We start from the raw sequence: 12,147 nt of genomic DNA on the forward strand, positions 1-12,147 counted from the left end.
CCCCTGCGTCTGCGTGGCCTGCGTGCGCTCTTGCCTTGACGTCAAGAATAGTTGAGAATAGTATGTATGTACATACGGTACATACGTGTTGATACTTTGGTCAGTTTGCTTACATATTACGAATCGAACGGATTTTATTTGTACCGTAATTGAATAAGTAATAATGGATGTTGATGAGGATTATGACACCGAGCAAAGCGATTACGGCGATATACCCATAGTAGGTATGTTTTTGGGATCGAGTTACTTCACGCGGTGTACTATAAAATATATGTTACACGCAAAAAAAAAAATATATATATATATATATCTAATTTGCAATTCCAAATATGTAAACGTTTGTTTGCAATTTCAAACGTGTGAACGCTAGCGAGTACGTGGATCAACTGTATTGACAGTTAAATCCTTGTCTGCGGTAACTCGTTTTTTAGATTATAGCATAACCTACGACGTATATAGGTAGAAAAATGACGCTGACGCACTTGTGCCTCAGACTGTTGAAATGTCCAATGTTGAAGTTATAAACTGCTTGCAGAGTCCCCGCGTAGCGGCCTGGATGAAGATCATGAAAACTGGTCAGATGTAAGCACAGTTGAGCTAGGTATATTCTCTGATATTTTTTATATCTTAATAGACCTCGGTCTCGGTCTCTGCGAACTTGTAATGAGTGCTTTGAAATACGATGACGCATCTAGTTGGAACAATAGGCATCGAAAAGACGTTGAATCAAAATAGTATTTAGTACGTATCGCACCCTGAGAAGCGAATGTCAACTCAAAAATTTACCATTTTTAGGAGAGAGAAAAAACATTTTAGGCATACTTTTTATGGGCTTAATTCAAAATCAAAAATTTTTTACTTGTGACAGCATTCTTCTCGGAGTGCGATGTGCGATATGTAGTGCTGTAAACACTGGAGTACTAAATAATGGTTGATTTAAGTTTTCTTCACAATTATATCTTTCATAACTCGAGTGATGAACATATCTATATGCGAAATCATAAGTAATCAACGAAAAGTATTATAACTCGGTTAAGCATGTGAAAAGAACAAAATATTATATATGTTTTAAAATTTCAAGTAAAAGTTTTAGCAATAAGACACTATATATCATTTTCATGTGTATTTTATTCGAGCTTTATTCGTTCTATTTACTTGCTTTATTTACTTCGAATTGTTCGGTGCAAACAAAGCAGCGTCTAAATGGAAAGCGCCTAATATGTACATATGTAATATATACATGTTGTGGTAAAATTAGTAACTATACACGCTTACTAGTAGGTCTGGTCCGCAATGTGTTATTTACATATACATATATTCATATATTCATATTTATGTATGTTAACACATTGCGGACCAGACATTTTATTGCTAATTATACTCATTGTCAGTAGCCAGCTATTTTTTTGCGTCAAATATTTTTAAATTACTTATGGTTTGTTCGTAGTTAAAAATCACTGTTATGTTAAAAATATTTAATTTCAACAAATATTTTAAAATATACATATATTTTCAAAATACATTGGTAGAAAGGAAACAAATCACTGTTGTCACTTGTTACTGAATAATAACTGTTCTTGATTAATAAATAAAAAAATGTGAGATATCTCTTCGTCCATCCGCAATGTGTTAATTTCATCAGTAAACATGTTAGAAGACAATACATTGGTATTTTTACCAGCAAATGTAGCTATGCACGCATTACTTATAATTTAGCAAAGGCATATATAGCACAGATAAGCGACATTAAATTCAAAATACCACTCTAGTTTGTTACAATATGTTGCAATAAATTAAAGCCATATTTTGTTAAACGATATAATAAATATTTGTATATTTGAAAATTTTTTGTCTAGTTTTATGATAAGTAATTACATTAGATATTATATAGTCAAAGATCATATTATAACTTATATCTTTAATCCCCTTTATTTTAATTAAATTAAAAAAAATAATGTGCCTGTGGTTCAATCAATAAACTACATATTTATTAACAAGATATAATTTGTAAAAGAATTTATATCAATTAGTTTTATTACAATGTTTTATTAAGTATACGTACACAAGTAATAGTAAATAGTGTGCTTTTATATATATATATATATAAGAGAAAAAAATTAATATAACGTCAATTGTATAATGAATTATAATACATTTATAGATTTGTCGAGTAATAGAATAGAGTCCAATATGGAAGACGTCCCAGTGCCCTCAGAGAATACATTCGATGTGACGTTACCAGCGACACATTCTGTAAGTATAAGGTATTTTAAAGATAACACAGTGTAATATTAGTTGTGTTAATGTGTAACATAAGTTAGGATTCTTTAAAATAATTAAATATATTCTGTGCAGTATTTAGGACAAAATTTGGAGGAATTAAGGGGACGGACTATATTGGATGATGGCATTTATATGAATCTACCACTATTAGTAAAGCAGTCTGTTTTATTCCCTGGACAAACGTTACCCATGACAGTTTTTGGCACACAGACCATAGAGATGTTGCAAACTTGTATACAAAACGATCGTACTTTCGGTGTCGTGTGTTACGGTTATCCCGAGATGGAGCGAATAGGAACGACCGCTGAAATTTACGAGTACACGGATGGAGGTATATTGTTGGATCATGGACGACGAGAGTTTCGTCTGAAGGCTAAAGGCAGGCAACGCTTTAAGATATTGCGTATTATTACACAGGTTAGTTTTTATACGAAATATGTATACAAATTATATTCACAACAATTATTAGATTGTATGGGTTTATTCGAAAAGTTTGAAGCGGCTTTAAATAGACTACAGTTAAATGTACTGGGTCATGTAAAAACTATTAAAAAAGATATAACATATATACGTGGTCTGAAAGGCAACATTTTTAAGTATATTTTTAATAAAAACTACTGGCCAGACTTGGGGGAATTTTAACTGCATTTTTGTATGTAACTTTGTATATGAAAGAATTTATATTTTCATCATTTGACGTTCTATCTGAAATCTGTAAAATTCCGGATAAGCCATAAAATGATGTTTATGAAGACGATAGCAAAGTTGAGTTAATCAAAAATTGATCGAATAAATAAATGTATAGGTACATATGTATATATATATATATATTACTTCTGTAGAAGTTGTCACTTTCGAAACAACCCAATTATATATAAGAATAAATTATTAAATATGCTACAACTTAATAACTGGTATTTTGGTATTTTTAAGCGTAGAATATTATACATATATAGGATTTAATTTTGGGTAGTATTATTTTAGTTATTTAAGTAATTAAATAATTATTAATTATTAAATAATTTGATATTACTTATAATCAGGACAACAATAAAATTTCGGCCAATGTTAAAGTATTACCAGAGATAACACTTGAACCACCGTTTTTGGACCAACGCTTAGCCTCATTAGATCACTTGAGAATCTCTGTCGATTCTGAGGAAGATATGAAAAAGCAAGAAAGAGTAGAAAACTTGGATGCTGCGGTAACTGCTTGGCCAGCTTGGGTCTATAGACAGTACGACCCTGTAAGGCTCTCCTTTAGAATACGTCAGCATTTGCAATTTCTTGAAACTAGTAAGTATTGTGATTGTATAAACAAAATTATATTGTTTTATCATTTATTATAATTTTTTAAATTACAATTTATATTTTAGGGGGCGGTAGCGTACCTAAAGATCCCGTAGATTTGTCTTTCTGGGTTGCACAAAATATTCTAATGGATCACAATGAAAGACTCACGTTATTAACTTATGATTGCGCTATTTCTCGATTGCAAAGAGAAATAAAATATCTCGTAGAAGTACGTATAAAATAGTACTATACTAGACTCCGTCCAACGAGAGATCATGGTTGGATCAGACGAAAATTCGTCCGTTTCGCGCGCAGGTCTCCGCAGTCCGCCCACAGAATGTCTACGTATACGGCACCGGGTACACCACGCTCTAGACTTACCCCCACTTTGCTCGCCTATGCGCAGAACCAACCATGATCTCTCGTTGGACGGAGTATATATATATATATATTTATTTATTTGGCTGCATTTTTTTGTATACCCCCTTTAATATCAATATCTGTTATTTGAAGGACAAGATATATGTATGTGTTAATTGCGAATCCTTCATTGGGAGACAGTCGCACATGTTCCCGATGAATAAAGAAGGCCCGCAGGGTACTTACGTCAATCCTGGTGGCGTTATACATGAAACTATAACTTTTTATCATGTTCAAGGTGTTGTACTTAATAATTCGGATCCTTCAATCGAGTACAGCTGGTTTCCAGGGTAAAATGCAATATTCTAGCATGTCAAAATTCATGCGTGAGTTTTATTCTATTCTACCTCTAATACATGGGTTATTTTAGATATGCTTGGACAATAGCTATTTGTAAAGGCTGTCGTCATCATGTCGGTTGGAAATTCACAGCGGTGGAAAGTAATTTAAGGCCCAAAGAGTTTTGGGGTCTAACACGTAGAAGTTTGAAAAATAAGGATTTAAAAATTAAGAAGAAGAAATAAAAAGAGGATCAAAATATCGATATACATTACGACATCATAAATGTCTCAGTAATTTTTGGAGATTTTTCGAAGCAGTGCAAGTCATGTTGATATATTACGATCGGTATATCATTTTGAAAAGGAGATTGGAGAAATAATCAATAGTTTGCACACTAAAAGATTATATTTTATAAACGCTATGATAAATAAGACTTTCTTAAGGTATGAGATATAACGTCAAGTATTAACCACATTTGTTCAGTTGAAGCTTCTATATACTTCGAAATTGAATCGCAGATCAGATCAAAGTGTCTCAATTGTATGCACATTTTCATTTAGATATGGTGAAGTAGTAAATGTGTGTAAAATGGTAAAAAAGCAAAAGATACCATACGAATAGGCAGGCTAAAAGTGCTAAGAATGTAAAGATAATAGGAAATATAACTGTATTTTTAAAAATTATAAATCATATTTCGATGTAACGCATTTTTTCCCCTTAGAAACGTATTTAACATATTAATACGAAAAAAAAGAAAAAAAAGAAACATTTATGATGCTTAATGTGTGAATTGTGCACGAGTTTTGTTGTATTCGTAATTTAACCAGCTACGCTTGGACAATAGTGATTTGTGAAAGATACCTTGTATATGCGGAGAATAGTTGTTATATTAATTACAATAATAAGTTATAATAGAAAGAATTTGAAATAGATTCTATGAATGCTACTGGTATACTGTAAATTGATCATTTAATTCTGCTATTAATTAAACTTTGTGTGAAATCTTTTTCTTTGAAGGTGTTATTGTAAATTAAGTAAAAATTATATTAAGAAATATACAATATTCTTTTATACGATGTTACTCAATGCTTTGTAAAAAAGTGGTTGGTACTTGTTAAACAAATTTTCAGCTTTTATTTAATATTTATAAATTCTTCACTCATTTTATCACAATTTGTAATTATGAAGTCTTGTGTCCACGATGCTAGAAATCGGTCCGAGTCCTCGATCCGAGAAAAAGTCGACTAAAACTCGAATCGTGATAGTATAAATAATCAAGAGACATAATGTAAGAGGTTTACAATCTTGCCACCACAGTATAACCAGGGTACATACCAAAATGGTCCGCGTCATAGAAAAGGATGGAGCGCATGTGCGGCCAATCTCTGTCTCTTTTCAACCAATATTACAGTGTTGAATAGAAAGAGATAGATATTGGCCGCACATGCGCTCTATCCTGTTCTATGACGCGGACCGATTTTCACGTGGTACATACACATACATATGCGCAGTCCAGTAGTATATGTCGGTGGTCTGCAATGGTCTGCTGGATAGACATTTACATACCAACGAATGTGTTAATTGTAATACTTTGCTCTAATAAGGACTGAAATTTAGAATTACAAAAAAAAAGAAATATTGTTTAAGTGACAGCGAATCGATGAAGACAAAGGAATTTAGATAAAGGAGATGCTTGGTTTTATAAAATTATTATTGCTCGTGCTTATTAGCACAGTGATAACGCTATTTTTTTCTTATCTTCATTTTGTATTTATATTGGATATGTATTTTCAATGGTTCTTCAACGATGTTCAAGATATGCAGCAATATGATTATATTATTGGTAAACTACATTTATATACTAATTAAGTTAAAACAGAATAAAATGATGACACAAGCAAATAAAAAAATATATATATTTTGTCCGATAAACTTCTTTATAGCTTCTTACTATAATGATAATAATATCTCCAAATATCGAATATGAAATACTCTTAAATCAGAAATTTTAATTTATTAAAAAATTATTCTATCTATATTTTTTCCTTATTTTGATCAAACAAAATTGCTTTAATTTGAACAAAATTGTCTTTCTATTTCAACTATTTTGCTCCAAAAGCAATGTTATTATTATTATTATTATTTTTTGTATTTGTTGACTTCCAGTTGGTGCTGGTAGTGCTGGCTCGATTCTGGCAACGCATTTAGCGGAGGATAAACATAGCGTATTGTTGTTAGAAGCGGGTGGTACCGCTCCATCCTTTCTTGACATACCACTCTTGGGACCATTGATTCAAAACACTGTTTACGATTGGCAATACGTCACCGTTTCCCAAGAGTATGCATGTAAAGGCTTAATCAACAATGTAAATATATACTTGTATGCTTACAAAAAAATTCTAATATACACATTATCATAAAAATGTTTTTCCTAGCAAAGCAGATGGCCTAGAGGTAAAATTCTCGGAGGCTCAAGCCATCTAAATTATATGGCTTATGTATTGGGACATCAGCTGGACTATGAAAAATGGTTTCCAGATTTTGCTGGTATACACAAGATCCATGTTACTAATTTATATAAAATAAATCTAGGAGGTTTATTTAAACTGTGCTTTAATTTTTTTATCTGTACGAATATCTTAGAATCAGTTGCGAAAAATGACGAATCAATCAGTATCAGCGAATTAAGATGGAACACTGATTTTGCTGATATAATTTTAGAGGCAATAAAGGAACTGAATCATAATGTGAGCAACATAAACTTACAATTGGACACAGGTATCTAATTTTTTTTCATAAAATTTTAATTGCTCATATAATTGTGTATCTATAATAATATTCATTGTCTAAGGTTTTATGAAAGCTCAATTGACAATGGAGAATGGCAGAAGATGGAGTTCGGACAAGATACTGTATAAAAAGCCTAATCCTGCTCTGACTGTACTTACTCACGCGCGCGCCACTAAGGTAAGTTCGTCCGAATAACTTTTTAGCATGTATAACAAATATAAGGCAGTATTTTACTTTAACCATATGTTGAAGATATTAGTGAACTTGGATAAAGCTGAGGGGATTGAATTTGTTAGATTCGGTAGTAAATATACGGCAATAGCGAAAAAAGGAATTATTTCAAGTGCTGGTGTAATCGAGAGTCCAAAATTGTTAATGTTGTCTGGAATTGGACCAAAGAAGCACTTGGAGAAATTCGGTGTAAGTAATCTTTGATTATTAATTCTAAATCTAGGCCTATTTTTTGGAATGCGAAGATGAATACATTAATTTTGTTCTTTTAATCAAATAACTATTATTGTGCTATTTAGATTAGCGTGATCAATGATCTGCCAGTTGGTCAAACCTTGATGGATCATATATTAACCGGTCTCGACTTGATTGTGGTTAACGCGAATCTTGGATTGAATCTTTCTGATATCTTTAATCCTATGTCAGCCCTCAATTATTTTTTCTTTGGGAAAGGTAAAATAATACATTAATACAATCGTATCAAAGCTATGCATGCAAATACACTTGCCATACTTGCTTCAAGAGCAACATTAATTTTTTTGTTTTTTTTGTATTATGGAGCAACTAATAGATATAGCGGGTAAAGTGGTATGATTATAAAAAATTTTCGATAACCATGTCTATATCGTCATTCTTAATGTGTTATAAGGACAATTTATTAATTTATTTATAAGGACCATGGACATCATCGGGAGTAGAAGTATTAGGGACATTTCATAGTCCTTTACATGCAAATAAGTCCGCAGTACCCCCAGATTTGCAGTTAATGGTACTACCTTTTGGAGCATCAAAAGACAATGGTCTTATTTCCAAAAAAGCAATGGGAATTTCTGATGAGGTAGAAACTATATAGCTGAATAAAAATAAACACACATAATATAAATTATAAATTAAAGTTAAAAAGAGTACGCGCGCATTTTTTTAAAGGGGAGAAGTTTTTAATTCATCAAATGTTTTCTTCTAGGTTTATAACAAATATTTTGCTCCGCTTTCAGACCAAAATACAGTAACGATTGCACCTGTCTTATTACATCCTAAAAGCACTGGGGAATTACGATTGCAAAGCAGCGATCCCTTTCACGATCTGTTAATTGATCCAAAATATTTATCACATGAGGATGATATTGACACTCTCATAGAAGGTAATTAAAACGCTGATGGTACACTAAACATTTACACAAATGTAACATTTTACGTAATAGTATGAATGTTTAGGCTTGTATTTTATAAAGAAACTCTTGAACACGAGCGTATTGAGAGCTCATGGTGCATCTCTCAATAGAAAGTCTTTCCCTGGTTGCGAGGATCATATATTTGACACCAGGAAGTATTGGAAATGTTATATACAGCATTTAACACTGACCTCTTACCATCCAGTTGGTACATGTCGCATTGGCGACGTTGTTGATATGTCATTTAAGTAATTATGAAATTATAGCTTAAAAAAAAGCAAAATATTAACATGAATTGAATGCAAAGGAGAGATACACAATAAAAATGCATGCTTTCATAAATGAAGGCTGATAAAGCAAACAAGGATACTTCTTTGATATTTTTAATTGGAAAATTTTAATCTTTATATCTTAGATTATTATTTAAAAAAATCTATAGAGAACATTTTAGAATCAAAAGTTATAAAGAAATTAGTATAGAAAAGTTATAAGGAAATTAGTATAGAATTCTTAGCAAAGTGATGTAATTAATAAGATGATAGATTGTCTAAAACAAAAATTTAAAAAAATTTTTTGTTCTTTTAATTTACTTTCAATTTTTTTATTTTATTGTATTTTTATTATGCAGTTTGCATTCAGCTCATATTAATTCTCCAATCTTGAAGTCTTTAAATTGTTTTATATAATTAAAAGTTCTGTTTTATATGTATATATGTGTGTATGCTACTTTTATATCCATTACAGAGTTAACAATATGAGAAATTTGTATGTCGTGGACGCATCAGTTCTTCCGTCGCTACCAAGCGGAAATATCAACGCACCTGTGATTGCATTGGCGCAAAAGGCTGCCTGTATTTTTAAAAATAAGAAAGCAGAAGAAAGAAGAAACATACAAAAACAGCTTAAGTCGTATAATGTTTGTTATGTATTTAATGTTTGTAGTAATATGTGAAATATCACGTGTAAATATGTCAATAAAACTTACAACTAACTGAATAGTTCATTAGTATTGATATTCTAATATACATATGAAAATTGATCGTCATCGATCTAATGATGGATACATTCATCAATATAGTATAAGAGACAGAATTTTCTTTTCCTCTCTCTCTATAACTTAATGTCAACAGCATATTTTTTTTATCTTTCTTAAGAAATAATTTTGTGATTTGCGTTTATTTATAGTACATAAATTTAGATTCCCTTAGCATTACGTAAAAACCGCCTCTATGTACATGGGGAGGGGAGAATGCGTGTAATGATAAGAAATAATGTCATCTTTTACACAGATGACATTAGCTTTTTAAATCTCGCGCCAGAGAGATCAGGGGTATTTTTTATTAAAGAATATATGCTTTTTTCCATTGTGAAAATATTAATGTATAATAATAGAAATCACAATTTTCAAAAAGTTATAAATAATGCATTTTTTTAGTCATTAAACTACTACTAAGAATCTTTTTCAATTCGTCTTAAACAGTTCCTGAGATATTGACTTGTTATTACTTTCTTTTCGAACAAATGAATATATAATATACATATATTGGATGTATATATATACACATATACATAAATATATATAATTTATATATATATATATATATATATAATATAAATTGTGAACATTATAACCGTTGCTAACAAAATAATATCGAGATACATATTTATTACAGAATAAACATAAAGAATAAAATGGAACGATAGTTAAATCTGCTCATTCCCTGTATAAATCGACTGAAAGTCTAATTTTAGCAACTAATCGCAAAATAATTATTATCAATAAGTCCTTCTTTTTCTATTATCATTATATCGAAAGTCATTAAAACGATAATTATTATCTCTATTGTAATATAATCTTTCATCTCTGTGATGATCATTATGATTTTGTTCTCTGCTTCTTCCCCTATCTTTCTCCCTTGTTCTATCTCTGTTTCTCTCTCGATTTCTGTCTCTCTCTTGATTTCTATCTCTGTCTCTCTCCTGTTTCCTATCTCTGTTCCTTTGATAAGGATGATTTCTTCTAATTCTATCATCATTACCAGAATTTGTGTCTAACTGCCTTGAATATGTTAGACCGTCCTGTGAAATATTTATACCAAACATGGCGTTACTCTGTGATGGATAATTTCCTAAGATCATTTGTTGACCCAGTTCCAACATATGATTCATATTGCGAACAGGATTCAATGATTGTTCTGCTTGTTGCGACTCTGTGTTATTCCTCAGTTTCATATTAAGAGTACGATTATACAGTGTTGTACCGTCAAACAGATGCAAAGCATATTCCACAGAACGTGTGTGTTTGTACGTGATAAATCCATACGTTCTCTGCTTACCGTCGCGATCTTTGGGAATGGTTATTTTTTGTACAGGACCTCCCTACAATTACAAAAATATTTACATTAACTATTACATATATTTATACTCGATAGTTTTATATTTTCAGAAACAGCAAATCTTTTCATATTTACAAACTTGTGTTTATAATTTTATACACTTATAATATGTATGAAATATGATCCTCTTTCTCTCTCTCTTTTCTCCCATATACACACATACGTATGGATATGTGTAAATGAATAAATCATTATCCATTTATATGTAAAAAAGTATGTGTACATGATACATGCTATATATATTTTATATATATTAAGTTACATATAGATGTTTTTGAAAGTTCTAGTATTTGTGCTTTTTTATGCAAATTGCAGTAGATTGGTATTAATTGTGTCTGTATTAATCTTATATCTTGCTGACAGTTTCGCAAACATAATACAAGTACCTCATAGACAGAAAGGACAGAAAGGTTGAACAGAATCTACAGATGTCTGATTTTTGCCATTACTGCAAAATTTTGCTGCATTTCTTGCAGATATTTTTTGCTAATAACATTGCATGCTTTGGCAAAATCTGCATTAAATCAGTAACTCTTCTATTGATCAAATTTGCAATAAAAATCAAAATATCTGTCTTTGATAAACTTGTTGTACATATATAAACGTAAAGTTTACATATGTAAAAGACCAATTGCTCTTGTAAATATCTATATTGTTATAACTTCTAAATTATTATTATTATCATATACTAAGGCCCGTATTCTGAACGTTTAACGCACTTTTATCGATAAATGCGCGTCCAGAGTACGGGCCTAACTGCTGAATATATTAATTGTACTAACTTGTAGAAATAACTCATAGAGAATATCCTCTGTGACTTTTTCACTTAGATTCCCGCAATAAAGTGTACGTGCATCCTCGTCCATCATTAGCAAAATTTTGTTTTCTATTTCTTTGTTTTTATTACGAATTTTCTTTTTACAAAAGAGTCAGTATTGCTTTTTTTCACTCTTTCTTTTTTCTTTCTATTTCTATAGAAATTCCTAAAAATTATGGTTGCGGATGATATTTCACCATCGACCTATAACAGCAGTATGGACTATGGAGTATGGAATATGGAATACGATGGAGGAATACATACTTACATACGCGACGCAAGCATAAACGTAAAATATATAGATAGAATCCTAGATAATGGCCACTGGACAGTATAAAGGTGAGTTTTCATGGGCAGTGAAATATGTAGCAGTAGGCAACAGCAAGAAGCAGTTTAGTAATTATTTAGTAATTATTTAGGCTGCGTTCCAGAACTACGCTCTTAGGCCCAGTTTCACAGTGGC

The 12,147-nt window shown here is 31.1% G+C and overlaps 3 protein-coding genes across 9 annotated transcripts; 2 read left to right on the forward strand and 1 right to left on the reverse strand.

Moving 5' to 3' along the window:
* The first annotated feature begins 3 nt into the window (after positions 1-3).
* Ohgt (E3 ubiquitin ligase component cereblon) lies at positions 4-5,284 on the forward strand. Of its 4 annotated transcripts, none has more exons than XM_071710753.1 (8): positions 4-224; positions 536-601; positions 2,162-2,253; positions 2,356-2,700; positions 3,327-3,579; positions 3,660-3,805; positions 4,090-4,286; positions 4,367-5,284. In XM_071710753.1, the coding sequence occupies exons 1-8, from the start codon at positions 164-166 to the stop codon at positions 4,518-4,520; spliced, it is 1,314 nt and encodes a 437-aa protein (XP_071566854.1). In that variant the 5' UTR covers positions 4-163; the 3' UTR covers positions 4,521-5,284. The 4 variants fall into 4 exon arrangements, with proteins under 4 accessions (XP_071566854.1, XP_071566857.1, XP_071566856.1 ...); XM_071710756.1 differs by having other exon boundaries at positions 11-224; positions 536-582; XM_071710755.1 differs by having other exon boundaries at positions 11-220; positions 536-582.
* A 395-nt stretch (positions 5,285-5,679) lies between these two features.
* Positions 5,680-9,469, forward strand: LOC139775061 (glucose dehydrogenase [FAD, quinone]). Of its 4 annotated transcripts, none has more exons than XM_071710750.1 (11): positions 5,680-6,121; positions 6,445-6,644; positions 6,714-6,825; positions 7,000-7,056; positions 7,130-7,245; positions 7,321-7,488; positions 7,599-7,752; positions 7,974-8,137; positions 8,264-8,441; positions 8,515-8,719; positions 9,216-9,469. In XM_071710750.1, exons 1-11 carry the CDS (start codon positions 5,968-5,970, stop codon positions 9,421-9,423), a joined length of 1,716 nt encoding a protein of 571 aa, XP_071566851.1. In that variant the 5' UTR covers positions 5,680-5,967; the 3' UTR covers positions 9,424-9,469. The 4 variants fall into 4 exon arrangements, with proteins under 4 accessions (XP_071566851.1, XP_071566850.1, XP_071566849.1 ...); XM_071710749.1 differs by having other exon boundaries at positions 5,681-6,121; positions 6,445-6,616; positions 6,719-6,825; positions 6,922-7,056; XM_071710748.1 differs by having other exon boundaries at positions 5,682-6,121; positions 6,922-7,056.
* Positions 9,374-11,933, reverse strand: LOC139775063 (splicing regulator RBM11). The gene is made up of 2 exons (XM_071710757.1): positions 11,650-11,933; positions 9,374-10,850 (listed from the first exon to the last, which is right to left on the reverse strand). Exons 1-2 carry the CDS (start codon positions 11,734-11,736, stop codon positions 10,248-10,250), a joined length of 690 nt encoding a protein of 229 aa, XP_071566858.1. The 5' UTR covers positions 11,737-11,933; the 3' UTR covers positions 9,374-10,247.
* Positions 11,934-12,147: the final 214 nt, after the last annotated feature.

This window comes from Temnothorax nylanderi, unplaced genomic scaffold, assembly GCF_030848795.1.
Source record: "Temnothorax nylanderi isolate EJ_2023f unplaced genomic scaffold, tnyl_v1.0 TNYL_tig0091_pilon, whole genome shotgun sequence".
NCBI lineage: Eukaryota > Metazoa > Arthropoda > Insecta > Hymenoptera > Formicidae > Temnothorax > Temnothorax nylanderi.